The sequence below is a fragment of the Acartia tonsa genome, chromosome 10, assembly GCF_053477335.1.
Source record: "Acartia tonsa isolate MP-2025a chromosome 10, ASM5347733v1, whole genome shotgun sequence".
NCBI classification, from domain to species: Eukaryota; Metazoa; Arthropoda; class Copepoda; order Calanoida; family Acartiidae; genus Acartia; species Acartia tonsa.
The window spans coordinates 9,527,376-9,548,725 of NC_137269.1; the positions used below are offsets into that span (position 1 = coordinate 9,527,376).

At 31.4% G+C, this 21,350-nt stretch overlaps 1 protein-coding gene across 1 annotated transcript in view; it reads right to left on the reverse strand.

Moving 5' to 3' along the window:
* The window catches only part of LOC145329338 (uncharacterized), a 125,965-nt gene that overhangs the window by 21,751 nt on the left and 82,864 nt on the right, over nucleotides 1-21,350 (reverse strand). Inside the window, exon 3 of the mRNA XM_080173398.1 lies at nucleotides 570-665. Coding sequence (XP_080029524.1) covers nucleotides 570-665 — 96 coding nt within the window. The remainder of the gene's footprint in view (nucleotides 1-569; nucleotides 666-21,350) is intronic.

The following is a 21,350-nucleotide window of genomic DNA, read 5'->3' on the forward strand; positions in this document are numbered from 1 at the left end:
ATATTACGTCTCTTCCGCAGTTTTTAAGCTAGCTAAGTTGTAAGGCTAGGCAAGTATTAAATAATATGTATTATATTAGTGTACTAGCGGCTTCGCCCCTAGCCTCTAGGGGCTTTGCCCCAAGAGGTTTTATCAAACTAACTTTTCGTGTTTTAGATTTTAAAGAAAATTAAAAAGAATATTTTCTACTTTGTATTATAGATAAGAGGTACACGTTAAAAAGTGTTTAACATGTTTTCCTAAAAACATATCCTAATATATAAAGTAGTAAGCTTTTTTTTGTCTGTAGCGAAGGTTCTCACTAACCGCCGAACCAATAAAATTCATCTTTACAATAAAGCTTCTTTCATTTCCGGGGAAGGTTTTTAACTATTTTTGAGAGGGTATCTTAACCCTTTAAATAAGAAATGACCCCCTCCGCCAAAAATATTATTTAAAAAAAACTTAATTGCCCCTAGAGGCTTCTGAAGTGCGTATCCGCTAGTGCTTTTAAAAAGAACAGTCAAACCGTGTAAAGACTTATAAAATCTAAAAAGACATCCGTTAATATATGACATTTTTTTATGTACCTGGTTAGCTTGACCGCCAAATCCGCCGCCGTTATTGAAACCGTTACCGCCGTTGTTTGCCCCGCCGTTATAACCGGATCCACCGCCGAAACCAGCCTGAAACAAAAGGCAAATAATGATCACCTAAATCTGCGAAAGTTGAAAGCAAAATAAACCGATTAATATCCGGTGGAATAGAACCGGTTCTTATGAATACGAAAAATCAATGTCTAGCATCGTTTTATATCCAGTTTTGTACGAATTGTACATTATAATAATTGTACATTCTATATCCGCAGAAAGCTGTTTTAATAACTTTTAATGTATTAAAGCAGAATTAAACAAAACAGTTTAGTATTTAGACTTCAACGAATTAAAAGGTAAACATCGTAAATTAAATAATAGCATTTTTAAAAAGTAAGTACGTCCGTGCGTCTATTTGTCAGAAATTGTGTGGAGGAACGAGAATTTCTCGGATGCTATTGAAGATGAACGGCTGAAATTTTACTATTATTCTTTTTTGAGATTTATATTCTGTTTGGAATGGGAAAAATAATTTATCATCTGCTATTTATGTTTCCAATTATGTATAAGAGCTGCGATACTTATGGATGTTGTTATCCTTGTTTTATGGTACATCTATATAATTTATAGCAATAATTCATTTATATTAATGGTCATATAATATAAGCCTATAAGGTATGTTTATAAGAGAGGACGTCTTAATATGAAAAAAAAACAGAAAAAAAGACTCGATTATAAGGGAAAGAGAGAGGGGGGGGGGCCATTGTTTTGTTTTTTACAATTTATTTTTAAATCACCTCTTGGGACAAAGCCCCGAGAGGCTAGAGGCTAGAGGCGAGGCCGCTAGTATAATTTATAGCAATGATTCATTTATATAATATTATAGTCTTTAAGGTATATTTAGATGAGAGGACGTCTTAATATTAAAATAAAAACAGAAAAAAGAATATGATTATCAATGGGGTTATTTATACTGGTCCCCAAAGTTTTATAATACCATATTTTTATTCGTTTGCTTAACAACTTTGGGGACTTTAGTGAATTGTGATTGGTTGGTTCATTGAGTTGAGTGTTCAAACGTTTCAACTACTAATTTTAATTTACAGAAGCTGTAATTTTTTGTATCATCATTGGTGATGTACATTAATTTATCGGCCATTGTCAAACAGATAGACATCCAGTTACTTTACTATAAGGATATTCGGCTAATTGTTTTTTTTGATTGGTTTTCCCTGCCCCTTGAGGTGGGGGAAAAATATTCATTACAATTTAATTTCACGGCATTTATGGCAACATTTTCGGTTGGCTAGAATTATTTGTCTCTTTTGTACAGTCGCTAATAAAATTCTCAGTTTTTTTAATAAACGCGAAAAGACGTCTTAGTAACAGATCTATAGTATAGATGTACACACAGACAACTACCTCCCTCCCTTTTTCAAAGACCTGTTTCGTCTACTTCTAAATTATTTTCTGCTACTTGCCTGTGTTAATCAATGACCCAATAGAAGGGTTGCTAAAGGTGGTTGCGATGGGGAGATACAGTTATTCAACCCTTTCTCCCTCTAATGTTTTACTCTAATGTCTTAGTTATATCAAAGCATATTTATGTTAAAATTGTAATGATCTTTTAGATTTAGAAACATGATTTTGACTATTAATTTTTAGGTACATATTAAGAGCTGTACAAATTTTGAAAAAATACGCTTATGAATAGGCAGGCCCGATTTTCAACATTTGTTATGCCTATTTTGGATGAACTGAATTTTAATTGCCGAAGGTGTACACAGTTTTCTCGGTGTTTCCTGATCCTATCTCAATATTTACTACCTTCTAGCTAAAAAAGCTTCAAACTTCCAAAATAAAATCAAACTTTTGAAAGTTTGAAGCTTTTTTAGCTAGAAGGTAGTAAATATTGAGTTAGAATGAGGAAACACCGAGGAAACAGTGTACACATTCGGCAATTAAAATTCAAATGACCTATTTTGACCTATGTTATGGTCATTCAAAACGACTGTTTCACACATCAGCAATTTTAAGGTCATATATTTTTCGAGTACATACATATCAAAATGATACACGCATTTTAACTATTATTTTAAAATAAATTAAAATCATTAAATATATTTTATTTCATATTTAGCCAAAGTTAATGATGTAATTAAGCTTTTACTGTTGGCTACTTTTTATAAATGTGTAATATTGTAAAAATATTTGACCTATTTCAAGCGTGGTGAAGTTAAGCAGTGGAAGATTTTAGCATAGCCGTCTAAGTAAAGCTTTATCTGAAGAAATACGACGGTTTATTGCTGATACATTTGGCGAATAAAATTTTAAAAAGTAACGGAACAAAGTGTCTAAAAAGTCAGCCATGTGACGTAATAAAAATACCGGATTATCCATCTCTTTTTTAGTGGTTTTCTTTCCCACTTCTCCTCTCATCTCCCTCATTTTTATGACGTCACATGGCTGATTTTGAGACACTTTGTCCCACTACAAAAAAAAATAACTGCCCTTATGTACTTAATTCTATACACTTTACACATTAATTCTGTACACTTTAAAACTAATAATATGGACGGATTGTTCCTCCCGGTTGTCCCATTGGTATTTTTATCTAGACCCTTTAGATACATTATCCGCAATTTCATTTGTACAACTGACCCCATTTTTCGTCAAAATTAAAAAGGGAATTTTTGCAGACAGAACTGTTGTTTACATTCTGTAATATACTAGATAAGGGCGGCCTAATTTGAGACGAATTTATTTGACGATATAATTTTTAGAAAGCTAACTTTATTAAAAGAATTTCATAATTAAATTTTTATATGTTTTGTCATATGCTTCACATTGTACGAGGGAAGAATTTTTACACGAATTTATTTACCCAGGAAAATCTTAATCCTAAAATATGCGACAATATACAGCTGACTCAAATACGAACAAAATGAAAAAATTTTGCCAATGCGTAACAAAATGTGTACAAAATTTCAACCAATGAGATCTCGTGTATGTTCCTTTAGTATTCTCCTATTGGTTGAATCAGACGATAATATGTTTCTTGAGTAACTCTATTGATGTTAGATAAAACTAATACAATAATATTTCATGCTCATTTTTCTAGGTACAAATTTAATTTAAATTTCAACACAGAAACTTTACTAAAATACAATCAAGAAAAGTGGTGTAAAAGTCTGAACACTGCTAGTTTTAGCCAACTAATCAAGTATCAAGAAGAAGTGAATAAGATACAGCCATAACAGGTCCTGTGGTTAACGAGATCTTTTAGTACTATACAAACAAACAAACAGAACTACAGAAATACATCATGTTACTTTAAATAGGACTAGCGGATTCGCCCCTAGCCTTTAGAGGCGATGCTCAAGAGGTACTTAAAAAAATTAAGTACCACTGGTGCTGCAACCAACACATTTAAAAAAAGGGGGTTGGGTTGGGTTGGTTGTGAGTGTCCCACCCCAAAAGAAAATAGCCTAAAACCCCCACAGGACCAATAGGCATATTCCCTGAAGAGTATAATCCAATCGGTTCAGTGGTTACCGAGATCTTAAGGGACGGACAGAAATCATTCTACTTTGTATTATAGATAGATAATAAGATTCATACTTCAATTTAAAGACTATACCGTTATTCTATTAAAGATACCAAACATATTTTGAATATACTAAACATCCCCCAAAACTTGACACATATCGCAAACTTCATGAATATAGGAATAGTTATTTTGTGCATGGTATTATAAACAGCTTTCCGTGGATACAAAATGTACAATTATAAAATGCTCCTAAATGCCAAAAGCACTGACTAAAAAACGATTTTAATCTTATAATTGTACATTTTATATTGGTAGAAAACTGAGGTGGATTTTAAAAAAAATTTGCCCTACTAATCGCTTAGTGATTTTAGGGGATTTTTCACGAAAACAATTTTGCCCCACTAATCGATAAGTGGGGCAAATTTTAAGAATCCACCTCTGGATATAATACGATGATAGACATAGTTTTTTCGTATGGATGAGAACCGGTTTAAAGCCATTGGATATTAATCGGTTTCTAATGAATACGAGAATAATAATTCTTATTCCGGAGGGATAGGATACTGAGCTGTAAATCACAATGGTGGTCCCAAAATTATGACAACCAGAATCTCTTATTAGTTGGCTTTAAAACTTATTTACTCTTGATTGGGTTTTACCAGGGAGGAAGGAGACAGCTTAAAGTGCCGCCAAAAAAAGAACGTTATAGAATAAAATGACCAATGAGAGGCTAGTATAAATCTTACTATTGGTCAATTACATTGTATACTGGCCTATCATTGGTCATTATTTTTTTGGAGGCACTTTACGCTGCTTCGGGAGGAAGTGGACATTAAGCTATAAAAATTGGAAAGAATCCTTAAAATTTTATGCAGATTTCAAATCTATTATATTCATTAAAATTCTTTCCAATTTTTATAGCTTAGTGGAAATTGAGCTGTTTATTACACAAGTCCTTACAGACAAACAGACTCTTAAATATCATGTTACTTTTATATATGTATTTATCAAGGTAATATTAGAATAGTTATTTCTCGCATCTTATTATAAACAGCTTTCCGCGGATATAGACTGTACAATTATAAGATTAAAACCAGTTGTTTTATCCCCGAGGTGCTAAAGGCACCGGCTAAAAAACTGGTTTTAATCTTATTATTGTACATTTTTATATTCGTAGAAAGCTGGATATAATACGATGCTAGACATAGTTTTTTCGTATGGATGAGAACCGGTTCCTGTCCACCGGATTCGAATGAATACGAGAAAGCATATTCTTATGTTTAATTCAACCCAAACATTACAAAAATTAAATTGTTTGAATCAGATGAATCCTAAAATCTGTTAAAAGGGGGGAAGTAAGGGGATATTGAACTGTAAAGGTAACCAAATTTATCTTATTCCTTGGCTTAAAAAACTTTGGGTACAATGTCAATTACCAAAGAGGATGTGTATCAATTTATCGTCTATTGACTTATCCATTAAGAGGTAGGTAGGTATATTCATAATTGTTCCAGTCAAATCAAAAGTTTATCAATAAAGTTATACATTATAGAGTTTCAATTGGATAGCGAGAAAAAGGAGATAGATAAAATGATAGGCAGTTAAATAGATAGACAGAGATTAATCGATAGAATGGTAGGAAGCAAAAGAAAAAGAGAGAGTTAGAAGGGGTAGAGAGAGAGAGAGAGAGAGAGAGAGAGAGAGAGAGAGAGAGAGAGAGAGGGAGAGAAAGAGTTAGAAGGGGTAGAGAGAGAGAGAGAGAGAGAGAGAGAGAGAGAGAGAGAGAAAGAGATTTTAGGATTGAAATGAGATAACTGTATTGTTAATATATAAATATCATGGAGAAGGACTATCAAAATTGTAGAGTAGATTCGCCTTTAAACCTTTACAAGCAAAGGTGCTTAATATTAAATTTGCAAATCTATGACTTATACCTTGATTAGCTCTAGTACTCTTATATCGTGCAGACTAGAGTTCTGTTTTATGTCAAAATATTTGGTGCTAATTCATTACTACCAAATTATCCCTTTGTTAAAGAGGTGGGATGTAGGGGACCAATAATGGACGCTATTCTAATAATGAAGTTAATGACTATAGTCTAAAGACAGTCTATCGCAAAATCATCAAAAGTTCACTTAGTACTTAAAAATAAATTAGGTGAATAATCAAGTAAAATATTCGAAACAAAATTGAAAATAAATTTGTTGAAAAACTGCTAACATGCAGGATATTTTTTTAAGGACATACTTACATTTTTAGGACTTGATTATTGAGATGAATCGCTTACAACATTGTTCATTGTTGTCCTGGGAATCAGTTATAAAAATCAGATCAATCGGATATTTAAAAAGTTAAAAATCAACATGTTTAAAATGGATGTACGGACATACTGGTAATTATATATAGTTGCTACGCCTTCTAAATCGTACCTAACTACTACAGGAATCACCATGCAAAGTTTGAAATCAATAGGACAATTCTAACATGCAAAATTAACGAAAAGAGCGAATTTTTACGTATACACGTACGTACAGACATAGACGTCCAAGGGGGGGGGGTAATGGGGCGATTACCCCCCCTCCCCCACATAAAATTTACCCCTACCTTGGGGGTGCCGTAGGCACCCCCAACCATTTAGGAGGGGGTATTTACCCCCCCCAAACAATTTTGGGGGGGTAAATACCCCCCCAAAATAAAAAATCCCTTTAAAAAAATTTTTTGGCGCGCTTCGCGCGCATTTTTAATACTAAATATTTAATAAAGTTTAAATTAGTTGGCTAAATCTGCATTGTTTAGCCTGGGTAAAAATTAATAATAGGTGAACATTTTATTTTTGCGATTCAGTTGTCTAAGTTAATATTCTATAATTAATGTTTTATATTTGCTGTATTGTATAAATGCTACATATACATATGATTTACTTCCCCAAAATTCGTAACGTTTAACTTCATATATTTTCATTTTCCTGATAGAATATTTAATGATTTTCGAGAGAAAAAATATTAGACATTATTGCTGTTATTAAACTTTGATTGGTTGGTTCTTTAAGTTGAGTGTCCAAATGTTTCCATCCACTAATTGTAATCTACTCAAGGGGTAATTTTGTCATCATGGAGATGCACATCAATTTATCGGCCATTGTCCCTTTAGGTCATATTTTAGGAGCAAAAAACATTTAGATTTTTAAATGTAAAATTTTATAATACAGGATTTATAAAATCTTTTCTTTCATCGTATTATAAACCGCTTTCCGCGGATATAGAATGTACAATTATAAGATTAAAACCAAATTTTTTAGCCCCGAGGTGCCGAAGGCACGGGCTAAAAAACTGGTTTTAATCTTATAATTGTACATTTTTATATTCGTAGAAAGCTGGTTATAATACGATGCTAGACATAGTTTTTTCGTATGGATGAGAACCGGTTCCTATCAACCGGATTCGAATAAATACGAGAAATAACTATTCTCAAATTCATTCAAAACCGATGAATATCCGGTGGAATACAACCGGTTCTCATTCACACAAAAAATATTATGTCTAGCATCGTATTATATCCAGTTTTCTACGAATATAAAGAACTGGGTTTAATCACATAGTTGTACATTATATATCCGCGGAAAGCTGTTTATAACACAATGCGATAAATAACTAGTAACTGTTTAAAAATGGTTAATTTTAGTTGACTTTATTTTAAAATATTTATTCAAACAATGAATAAAAATACGTTAAAACAAAAGTGTAATAAAATTAACACCTTGTTGTAAAGAAACAAGGATGACAACATTTTACAAAACACGAAGGCTTTCCAATTATTAAAAATCAACAAATATCTTTTCGGAAAACTTATTTCCCCCAATTATGATTGTCAAAAGTCTTCTTTTAAATCATAAAGGGACAAACTGTATGATTGATATTGATGGCAATATAGCTATCTATTAAAGCCTACTACTATCCTAGCATTTTAAGCTATCAAAGTAAGAAACCCGTTTTTAAAAATGTAAAAAGGGGGGTGGTACAGGTACTCATAGTCAAATTTAATCTATAAAACATATCTATAATTGTCTGTATCCTTATAATAAAGTAACAGGATATGTGTTTGTCTGTCTGTCTGTCTAGGATCTCGCTAACCGTTGAACCGAGCTTAACAGGGTAGCTTTTCATAGGTCCCGGGAAGGTTTATAACTATTTAGGGGAGGGTACCACCACCCTCCCAAGAGAAATCACTACAAAATCGATTTTTTTACCTAAAGAGACTTGAACGTAACAATGCAAGGTATCGTAGAGACTTTAAAACAACATTGCTTTCGTAGAGTTAAAAAAAATCTTAAAGTGCCACTATAGGCCTCTAGGGGGGCGTAGCCGCTAGTTGATTACAGAGTAGCTAAGCACGAAGAATAACAACACATAATTGTTAAAAAAATAAAAGTGTTTGTTAATGACCAGTTTTTTGAATGAATTTAACACATTGTTAAATACACCCCATACATTTTTTTATACACAAGAACATCACAATCCAAAAAGGCGAAGCCTTTATACTAAAATCATGAAATTGCAAGCAGGGAGGAGACATTGGACTTTCAATTATGAAAATGATACACTACATAATGGCTATTTTCGTTCATTATCATTGGGGGTGTACATATACTTATTAGGGTGGGTTCATATTGGAATTAGACAAAGAGGGGATATGCAACAGATAAAATTAACCTTAAAAACATTTCTGACCAAAAAAAGATTTTTAAAAATTGAGTTTTAGAACACGACCACTTAAAAATATAATTCATTACTTATTAGTATGCAAAGACGACATTCAAAAAATTTTTTGAATCAGAACTATGGCTTCATGGTGCTCCCTCGAAAGGCCTTGAGGAGCTGAATCAGGAACTTTTGTCCGTTTCAAAATATCTCGTTCCTAGCCTTAGAAATCACTAAAAAACCAAAAAATTTTAAGGTTTATTCAGAATTGTCCAATTTGTAGAGGTTTTTTAGATTTTCTCAGGCTAGGAACGAGATTTTTTGAAACGGACAAAAGTTCCTGACTCAGCTCCTCAAGGCATTTCCAGGGAGCACCATGAAGCCATAGTTCTGATTCAAAAATTTTTTACTCCCATTTACAAATAGCTATACAATTGAATGTCTGGTCGTCAGCGGTTTTAAGACTTAGGATAAATTTTAAATCATCCAGAGGTGTATTATATCTATATAAATTGAGTGCAGATCCCCGCTTTGGCCTCAGAAAAAAAATGTCCAAAATCGACCCACCCTAATACTTATTGACCATTGTCTTATCCCCTAAGATCCCTGATAGTTATATAAAAAGCTTCAAACTTCCAAACTTTCAAAATTTTGAACGTATCAACGATTTATACATTCAAAACTTTAATTTTCAAAAAAAAAATTTCTTTTGAAGTTTGAAGCTTTTTTAGCTAGCAGTAAATATTAAAATAGGATGAGGAAACACCGCGGAAACTGCGTACACATTTGGAAATTAAAATTCAGCACAGTTTTATGAAAGCTTCATTCTTAACATAATAGGCAGTAAAACTATTTCAAGCATTTAAAACATATAAAAATATTTTTGGAATTTGTTTAATTTTTTCATATAATACAGGTAATATTAAACATTAGTTAAAATATTCAAATTCAATATTATAAAGTGCTTTGTTTTCAGTTTATTTGTGCTTTTTAAGATCTCTCAACGGCTGCTTTAATATAACTTTTCTCTAGTGTAAGCTATCTGAGCTCTTAATTGGTGTCTTTAAAATCACTAAAACGGCTAGATCAAAAGAGCTTTACCTTCACGGAGAGCTTTTTTTTATTTATAAAGATTAATTCAATATTTTTAATTTCATTATAACGTCACGAGATAAGGATTCAAATATTAAAACTGTGGAAATTTTTGAAGGAATTCAAAAGAGAACTTTAGATTTACTTAAATGCGCAATATTTATTCAACGCATCGTATTTTAGACAGCTTTCCGCGGATATTAAAATCAAAAGATTTATACCAGTTTTGTTAACCCCAAGAGGCCAGAGAGGCCGTGCGAATAGAACTGGTAGTAATTTTAGGATTCTAATTTAAAATTGGTGTAAAATTATCTGTAATGCGATGCTATACATGATTTTTCAGTATGGATGAGAACATGTTCCAATTCAGCGGATATAAATCAGTTTCGAAGTCAAAAAAAAGTTTAAGCTGCGTAACTCGAAACGTGAAAAGCGCATATACACTTTTAATTCAATTGCTACGAGTTTTTATGAAAAAAAGTTGCTTTGAAGTTTTGACACTAGGAACGGAGTATTATTCTAAAAAATCATTTTCGCTGATTTTCTTAGCCAAACTGAAAAATCATGTATAGCATCGTATTACAGAAAATTTTCCTCGAATATTGAAATAAAAAATCATAAAAGTAATACAAGTTTTGTTAGCCCCGAGGATTTTAATCTAATTATTTATTTTTATTTTTATATTCGCGGATAGCTGTCTATAATATGTTACGATAAATAGCAATTAAGCCAAGCCAAAGTAATGGCAATGATCTATGATTTGAAAAATACGGTATAGTCCCTTTCGTGGCAACGCCTCTTAAGGGGCGTTTCGTCGCATTTTCACAGTAGCTTTTAAAAGGTTATTTTAGGTAAGGTTAGGTTAAGTTGGGTTACGTGATTGCCCCGCAGGGTTAGGCATTTGGCCTCGCAGGTTTAAAGGGCCTCTAGAAATAGGGTAAAAGCTACTGTAATAATACGACTAAACGCCCCTTAAGAGGCGTTGCCACGAAAAGGACTATATCCGAAAAATTGTCCCCATCCATACCTCACACTTAATCGTAATGAAATGGAAATTAAATACGAAGATGAAAATTGAAAACTTTTTTTACTCAAATATCTTTTTGAACCTTTGAAAAGCCGCGGCGTAGTGTTCGACGCTCTAGGCTTTGAAATTGCTGAAGTTTTTACACGATCGTTCAGGCATTAGGCAGATAAAAAGGATTTGAATATTTGCCATGTCTGTAAGAAAAAAATAATGTACGGCATTTATTGGTTGACCTCTAAAGTCTTTATATATTTAAGTAACATCCTTTCGTCTGACTGTAACGTATAGATCTTATCATTACATGAGGATTATTAAAACAATGTGGTATTAATCATTAACAGAAAGTCCATTATAAATCGATTTTCAATGATTCAAAAGAAAAATTGTATTTCTTGAACAATAAAGTATACTGTCTTAAATTAGAGTACATACATACTAAGCATTACGTAGTCAAGTGATATAGAAAAAAATTTTCATCAGGATTTTACTAGTTATTTATTGCATCGTATTATAGACAGCTTTCCGCGGATATAAAATGAAAAATTATTAGATTAAAACCGGGTTTGTTACCCCAGGTCATCGGCATTAATTATAAGATTTATATTTTAATACTGTAAAATTGTCTATCAAGTTTTATCCCATTTTCCCTGGATGTCTATGCATATAATTGTAAAAAAATATTGCTCATTTTTTAATGATTATGTTTTCTAGCACGCCGAGGGCCTTTGTAAATTACTTTTTTCATTTATCTTTTTAACTAGCTGCTGCGCCCTTAAAATCTAGGGGCTCTATATTCGAAGGGATATGAAAAGGCAGAAAATAACCGAATCGGTTCAGTTTTCAACGGACAAAAAAACTCTAAACTAAGTCAGCGGCTATATTCTTTGAGTCCTTAAGAAGGGTTGTAATCGACCCTCTATCTAAAATTTTTGTTTTGAGAATAATAATGTTAAAATGTATTTTTGGGAGGGCAGAGGTATGAACATTCCTTGGACCAATAAAAAACTTCACTACGAAGGAGAACAATATCAGTAAGATCCTTAACAGTAGATATACATCTCGATACTTTTACTTAAGAATTAACGGGTCATGAAAAGAAAACGAAAGTTCGTTTTCTTTTCATGATCTGAATTAACTCTTTATTAACCTAATTATCTTTAACATTTAAATAAAGAAAACTAATAGCTTTTTTATATTGTTTTCGTTTGTTTGAAACCAATTTTATTTCGTTTCTACAACAATCTACTTAGACCAATTCTTAAACAATAGTTAACCAAGTGAAAATATGTTTTTTGTTTTGTTTTTGTTTTTAACCCTTTCAAGCTCCCATTCTACCATGGACATAATTTTATTTTCAATTTGAAAATTTTGAGATTTTTAATGTTTTATCCCTTTTTAAAGACCCGACTTCCAGATGCTTAAAAGTTGAAGTTCAAGACTCAAGGTTACCAGCGGGTTCTAAATATTTGTCAAAGTTACAATAACAGCAGAAATTTGACCTCTTTTAGCATTTTAATGTTTAGTGATTTGTTGTATATTTTGGACGTTAGTATTGACATAAAATTTTCAGATCTTCTTTTTTTCTCTCTCTCTCTCCCTTTCTAATTTTCTTTTTTTCGCTTCTCTATAATGTTTAATGTTCTTCCTATTTCTTTATCTCTCTTCTTTCTCTCTTTCTTTCTCTCTTTCTTTCTTTCTTTCTTTCTTTCTCTCTATCTTTCTCTCTTTCTTTCTTTCTTTCTTTCTTTCTTTCTTTCTTTCTTTCTTTCTTTCTTTCTTTCTTTCTTTCTTTCTTTCTTTCTTTCTTTCTCTCTTTCTTTCTTTATCTCTTTCTTTCTCTCTTTACTTTTTCTCTTTCTTTCTTTCTTTCTTTCTTTCTTTCTTTCTTTCTTTCTTTCTTTCTTTCTTTCTCTCTTTCTTTCTTTCTTTCTTTCTCTCTTTCTCTCTTTCTTTCTTTATCTCTCTTCTTTCTCTCTTTCTTTCTTTCTTTCTTTCTTTCTTTCTTTCTTTCTTTCTTTTTTCTTTCTTTCTTTCTCTCTTTCTTTCTTTATCTCTTTCTTTCTCTCTTTACTTTTTCTCTTTCTTTCTTTCTTTCTTTCTTTCTTTCTTTCTTTCTTTCTTTCTTTCTTTCTTTCTTTCTTTCTTTCTTTCTTTCTTTCTTTCTTTCTCTCTTTCTTTCTTTCTTTCTTTCTCTCTTTCTTTCTTTATCTCTCTTCTTTCTCTCTTTCTTTCTTTCTTTCTTTCTTTCTTTCTTTCTTTCTTTCTTTCCCTCTTTCTTTCCTTATCTCTTTCTTTCTCTCTTTACTTTTTCTCTTTCTTTCTTTCTTTCTTTCTTTCTTTCTTTCTTTCTCTCTTTCTTTCTCTCTCTTTCTTTCTCTATTTCTTTCTATCTGTAAGAACATGTTAAATCTGGATAAATACTGATAGAAAGCCAGCAAGTTCATTAAAAAAAAATGAAATATTGATTAAGTAATAAGACAATGGACGATATTTTGATGTACTCCCGATCATAATAAACAGGATTACCCCTTCTGTAGATTAAGTAGATCAAGTGTGTTGATGCAAAGGTATGTGCCAACTAATGAGAGACCTCAATATTTTTGAGCAGACGGATAAAACTTTGGGTACCTGTGTCACCCCCTTCCTTGATGTCACTTGAAGCATTTGTTAAAAAAATACTAAAATTTCTCAATGGTTAAAGAATAAAAAAAAAGTATTTTAATAGATTTAAAAATTGCACAAAATACATCAAAATTTTGATTTACAGACCAATTAAAGGGTTGGTTGTCCGCAGTTATTGAAATTAATAGTGCCATAGAACAAGTTCTTTGACAAAACGTTGCTTTTTAATCCTAAATGCTAAAATTGTTACTAATAAAGAAAAAATTACGATTTCTTTTAGTTTAGAAGCCAAATGTATTTTCTTCTTCATTTACCCTACCCCGATACATGTAAAAAAAACATGTAAGCAGTTGATTTTAACTGACGGAAGAACACGTGAATTTGGCAGGGAATTCTTAAACATTGCTACGCTTTCAAGTTTATCATGTGATACATACAGTAACAAGGATGACAAGATCCATAAAAACAAAGCTCTGAAATCAAACGGAAGAACAAACGAATATTAATACTTGTAGAGTGTCAAAACATTTTAGTTAAAATTTTGTAAATACAGTTTCTGTTTAAGACATACATACTTTTTTTTTATCATTTTAGAGCAGCTATGCTTTTTTAACACAAGGTTTATATTAAACTCTGTGTAAAAGTCTGTTGATGACCATTTTAAAGCCCCTTTTTATAGACATTTTTAGAATTTTTATGCGCTTAATACATCAACTGTTTACGGTTGCATGAATCTTAAATTTAAAGGATTTTTTATTAACTGCCGCGTGCATTAGTAGGCTGTAAAATACCCATTTTTGGTGCAAAATTATTATGTAAGTAGCGTAGCAACTTTAAATAACACGGTTAACGACGTCATTCTAATAGCCCAAAAAAAAACATTTTCAATGCCCTTATGTATTTTGCATTTATAATGACTTGTAAAAACTATTTATAACTACAATTGCTGTATAACAATTCGATATTCTTTTTTACTTATAACAGATAAAGTTGTACTTTCATCAAAAATATTATTAATCAGTAGTTTTTGACGATTTTCTCATATTTTCTGTATCGTATAAACGTCAAAAAAGATTAACAATGCTTTTTTTGGTGTTTCGTTGGAATTTAAAATGCATTTTTGTCGGCTTTTTCAGTAATAATTCTTTGAAATGGACAATTATTAGAATAAAAGTTGTTTAATAAAGATACAAAGTTGCAAAATACACCACGATAAAAAATAAATAAAATTAGTATAGTTTGAAATCAAAAGAACAATTCTTACATCCATTAAGCGTTTAAAAATTATTATGTATTTCTTGTAGATCTTATAAGCGGCTTTGATAACAAAAGGTTGTTAACATAAATCACTGAAAATTATCAAAAAAGATATCAGACAGCATATTTTTCGAGTTTTAGAATATTTTAAAATTGTACACTAAACTCCATGTATTATGTTTAATAAAAATCTGTCTATGACTGGCCTGACTGCTAATCTTATTAAATGGTAAAGCATGCCACATATTAACGGAAATCTACGCTAAAAAATCAGACCTCTGTTTGCATCGCTTTAGAAAATCTAATTATTGTTATAAGAAAATATATTGCGTTTCATAAAGGAAGATTAAAAAGTATCTAAATTTCCGTTAGTCAAAGCATTCATTTTAAAGACAGTATATAATAATACTGTAATTACAGAAAAGCTCCGCTTTTGATTATCTATTGACAAATGAATTGAACTATTGGTTACAATTATTATATGCTATTATTAACCCAAATGTTCCTATAAAAACTGACAATATAAAAAAGTAGCAAATTCTTATAATAAAGTAACAGGATGTGTGTTTGTCTGTCTATTTGTTTGTACCGAAGGATCTTGCTAACCACCGAACCGATCGGGTTCTCCTTAACAGGGTAGCTTCTCATAGGTCTCGGGAAGGTTTATAACTATTTTGGGGGAGGGTACCACCACCCTCCCAGGAAAAATCACAAACAATCAATTTTTGGTGTGTTCAACGCAACATAGACAAATTTGAAATATAAAAATATGCACAGGCATTCCCATCTACTCCTACTTTGGATCATGGAAAGAAAACGAAGTAGCGGGTTTCGTCGTACATTCACTGTAGCTTTTCTAACCCTTTCGGAGGGCCTTAACCCTAACCCTTAGGGGCAAGCATTAACAGGTACCTAACCTAAAATAACCAAATCAAAAGCTACTGTGAAAATACGACGATACCCCCTACTTCGTTCTCTTTCCATGATCCACTACTTTTAAATTATTATTATTTAAAATATCAACCCTCGAAAGACAAGCGGATGTTTCTGCGTCTAACTCTTATAATATGTTTACAACAGATTAAAAATGTAAATTTTACTATTATTCTATTTTATTAAGTTTGAATCATCACCTTTTGTTAATAATAGGCCCCGTATAGTATATCGATCCGGTCGGTTACAAATAGGTGTACATACATACATACACATAAGTTTTCAAGTTTTCTGCATTAGAGTAAAACACTAGAGGGAGAAAGGGTTAAATAACTGTACTTCCCTATCGCAATGACCTTGTGCCGACTCTCAATTGGTTCTTTGAAAATCAACCCATGGTAATGGGAATATTAACAAGGCAAAGTAGCAGAAAACAATTTGCTTGCAGACGAAAAAGGTCTTTCATACTAAAGATCTCTTTTTTTGGCCACTCATAAAAAATCATGTTATATCATTTTACTGTACAACGTATTTCATTTTTGTATATAGTATATGCAAAAAAAAGAACGATCATTTAAAATATACCCAAGAAGGGGGGAGACAATGGCCTCCTAATGGTATTGCCCCCAAATGTGTTTAAAAATGGTATGTGTTAATATTGAATTTTTATTAGGAAGTACAAAGTACCACTGTCATATCAATGTTCTGAATTTAAACCAAGAGATATTTTATTATGAATAAGAGCATTACAAAAATTAAGCAAAAAAAATTATGTGACAATGTTTAAACACACCCCATAATAGTAAATTTAGTTTTAATATCTAACATGTTATAATTATTGATTATCTATATCCTTTAGATTTGATATTTACTCTTAGACTTTTATAAGATTCAAAGAAAACTTTTAAGATTTTATTTTCATTTCCAGTAAGGCTTTGTAACCGATTGATATCCGCTAGATAAGAACCGGTTCTACGCCATACTGAAAAATCATGCATAGCATCGTATTACAGAAAATTTTTCACAATATCAACATAAAAATAATAAAATTAATACCAGTTTTGTTAGTCCGGGCCTTCGGCCCCTCTGGGCTAACGAAACTTTTTAAAATTTTATATTTTTATTTTTCATATCCGCGGAAACCTGTCTATAGTAAAATGCTATAAATATCAGACCTATGTATAGATCAATTGAAGATAATTTGATCTTAACCCCAAATTTAGAAAGAGATACGACAATTTAAGATAAATAAATGTACATCCTAGATGATGATAAACAAAATTACTTCTTATGTAAATAAAAATTATCGGTTGAAAAGTTTGAATACTACTAATTTTGAACCAAGTTTTTTAGATAACTTGGTACTTTGGGTACCAGTGTAATTTGCAGTCCAATGTCCCCTACCTACCTGCCAAAACTAAATAATAAACAGCACTTTTTCGTGTTTTTTCATTAAATAGAAACATAATTTGATGTCTTAAATTAATAAAAAGGAAAAAAACAGAAACAGCCTAGAAAGAAAGATGATTAAAACCCTCAGCATATTATGACGTCATACGATAGAATAGCCAATGAAAGGCCAGTATACACTGTAATTGACCAATGGTAATGGCCTCTCATTGGTTATTTTATCGTATGACGTCATAATCTGTTGAGGGACTTTAATCATCTTTCTAGATCGCTATTTTACATATTTATCAATGGTTTAATCGCCCCCTTTATTTGAAACATAAATCAAATTTTGTTTTAGGTCTTACACAATACACCACTCTAAACCTATAATAAAGCCATTTATCTTGTTTTTTAATGTTGTCATCCTTGTTAAAGAACAATTAAACTTAATTATTTTAATTAAATCAGAACCTACAGACAAAGGTCAGAAAGTCAAAGCCTAATGAGTTAAATACTTAAAGGGTTTAATAATGATTACATTCAGTGTTTTTAAAATCGAGGATAACATTGGTTTACATCAACGAAACAAAACTTAGCAATAAAAAAATAGTTGATTATAGTTTTTAAGGTACTAAAATTGTCAAGTTTAATGTTTAAAAGCGAAACTTTTCTTAAGGATCAGTCCTTTGTACGTCCGGAACGGATAGCTTTTTCGTTAATTAAGGCATGTTAGAATTGTCCTATCGATTTCATGGATTGATTTTACGTTTACTCTTATTTTTTTGGGTGTAAACTGCTATTTGCTTTTTGTATTTAAATGCGGAATCGTATAAATATCCAAAACTGAGCCTCGATAGGACATTTCTTTTCATGTGATTAACCATGAACATTAAGATATATAAGTTGGAAAGAATTTTAATGTTTTTTCTTTATAAAATTCGTTTTTTGTATAATTCTTTATCTAAAAGCGGAAATACTATTTAAGTTAATTAATTTTGACATCTGTAATTGGTGGATTGAAAATTATCTTCGCTCTGATAGGAGAAGCTTAAGTGTCTCACATCATTCAACCAATTAAAGCGCAGGTAGTTTCCAATCCACATATCCTTTTGGTCAAAATGTATGAACTTAAATTGTATTTCCGCTTTTAGATAAATAATTATTCAAAAACGATTTTTATAAAAAATCCTTGAAATTTGATGCAGATTTCAAATCTCCCTCTAACATTAAAATTCCTTCCAACTTATATATCCTAATGAACATACCAAAATATTTTCACAATCAAATAGCAGAAAACTAGGATGACAACATCCATAAGTAATAAAAAAAAAAAATAATGGATTGACAATAGAACAGATGTTTAGTGATCATAAAAAGACCGACAAATAGAATCACCTAAATAATATATTGTATGCTTATTGGTCCAGACATCGTCACCAAAATTTCAGCTGTTTATTATAATTAATAGCTGACAAATTAACGTTTCCAGACGGACGGACGGATATACGGATATTTTGAATCATATATTTGCCTCGCTACAAAGAATAAATGTAGATTTACGTAAGAAACTACGAAAATGTAAATAACTCAATCAACAAAAAAAATTTCAAAATGGTTTCCTTTATAGAAATTGTTACCATTTTGAGGAAAAGAAATTTCAAGGTTGCTTTTTGGACTATAGAGTATTAAAGTGGTATAAAACGACTTATTTTTGACATAACGATATTCTAATGACTAGATACCTAATTTGAAAAAATGACTTTAAAGACCTTCAATGGGTAAATAAACTTAAAAGAATTGCTTTGTTAACACTACATTACACTTTACTGTTCCTATTTGATATAGCAACATCTATAAGTAGCGAAGCACAAAAATCATGGAATTGATAAACATACAAAGTAAGTTAAAGAGCAGTTTTCAGTTATCACAGCAATGAAAAAAAGAGAGAGAATGTGATCAGTAAACCTTAAAAATAAAGTTAACATCTTTTGGAGCATGACTGACTGACAGACGGACAAAACAATGTGTACATTAGACCAGGGAGTAAGGGAGGGGACAATGGGCAATTAATTCAATATAAGAGTTATCAAAGAAAGGGCATGAAATCCAGTTTAATCCAATAAATTTGTAGGAAATTATAAAGGGATTGTTAATTGAATAATAGATTTCCATAGCGTCATGTAAAGTGAAATCACAACTTGTTTTTGATGAAATATATTGAGGTTTTTTGGTGTGATTTTTATATTAAAAGATTATTGGACCCGGCAAGCTCCTAGCAAGAATATGACTGCCCCTTTTTATTCTGTTTATTTCCCTTGCCCCTTTCCCCCACCTCCCTTCTCCCTTCTCCCCGTCTGCTACATTCCAAACTAACTCAACGAGTGTTTATTTCCCTTCCCCCCACTTCCCTTATCCCGTCTCCCCGTCTGCAATATTCAAAACATACATAACGAGTAGCGGCATTCTATGCGCAAGTCCCCAAACTCAGTCAGAAACTGCTAAATTCTTGCACATTCCCTTTAAGCCAGTCCCCAAAGTCTGAGACTCCTAAAAATTGAATATTCGATCCATTGTCCCCTCCCTTACTCCCTGACATTAGACGGCAAATGTCATAAAGACCTTAACTAAACAAAAATCAGCTGTTTATCGTTAATAGCAGCAGAGAAAATCACATTTTTATGGCTATTCATTTTTGTTACGCTATTTATGGACAAAATTGTCCTTGTACACAATTAACCAAATAATAAAAGCTCAATTTATGAACTATCAAGGGCGAACTATAATTTAATATTATTAACTCCAGGGCTCGCCAGTCGCCTGTTAGCCTCACGCGAAATCAACCCTTTACACTTTCAAAAGAAGGGTAAGAAGTCACTCAAAAATCAGATACGTGTGACGTCATAAAAAATGAAGGAGATGAGAAGAGAAGTGGGAAAGAAAACCCCTAAAAAAGAGATGGACAAGCCCTCATTTTTATGACGTCACGTGGCTGATTTTTGAGTGACTTTCTTCCTCTTCTTTTAAACCTGATCCATACACAGTATTTCCCTTTATAACTCAACAAACCGGTTTTAATTTGAGGCTTATTTGCGGCTGCCGAGCCTTGATTTAATTTGCTTCCATTTGAAGATGACGAGTTTTTTGACAGACACAAATCTTTATAATACAGCAATAGAATGTCTGTTTTTTTGTTTCAGGGGAAGATTCGTTACACTTACCTATAAAATAAGGTTAAAATAATAAAACAAAATAAAATTCTTAATATCTATCTATCTATCTATCTATCTATCTATCTATCTATCTATCTATCTATCTATCTATCTATCTATCTATCTATCTATCTATCTATCTATCTATCTATCTATCTATCTATCTATCTATCTATCTATCTATCTATCTATCTATCTATCTATCTATCTATCTATCTATCTATCTATCTATCTATCTATCTATCTATCTATCTATCTATCTATCTATCTATCTATCTATCTATCTATCTATCTATCTATCTATCTATCTATCTATCTATCTATCTATCTATCTATGTATCTATCTATCTATCTATCTATCTATCTATCTATCTATCTATCTATCTATCTATCTATCTATCTATCTATCTATCTATCTATCTATCTATCTATCTATCTGTAAACTTGTAAAGGAATGTAAGTATATCCTTGAATCAATCTAGATTCTTTTCCCCCCTAATTCGATCTATCATTCATAATATAAAAGATGTACAAAGTAGACCAGAGGTGGATTCTTGAAAAACTTTTTAGCTCACTGCCTCACTAAAATTAGTGAGCCTCGCTAAAAATTCTCCAAATCGCATAAAAAATAAAAAAAAAATCACAAAAGGGTTAGTAACATAGGATTTTGTTGAACTTTTGTAGATCTTTAATGTGATTTTGAGGATATTTTTACAAAAAATTTTAGCGAGCCTTACTGATTTTAAGAATTTACCTCAGAAAAGGTGCTGTGAAATTTTAGGGGTTTAGGTTAAAGAGAGAAAAAAAGAGTAGAGAGAGGAAAAAAAGAAAATTGAAAAAAAAATATTTTAAAGAAAAAAAAGACTTGAATTTTTAAATCTTTAAAACCCGTCTATTATAACTAACGAAGATAATTAAATTAAATATATGACTATTCAAATTGGAGGAGTAACTATTTACATGCCATTGACCTATATGTTCCATGCTTCTAGTTCTATA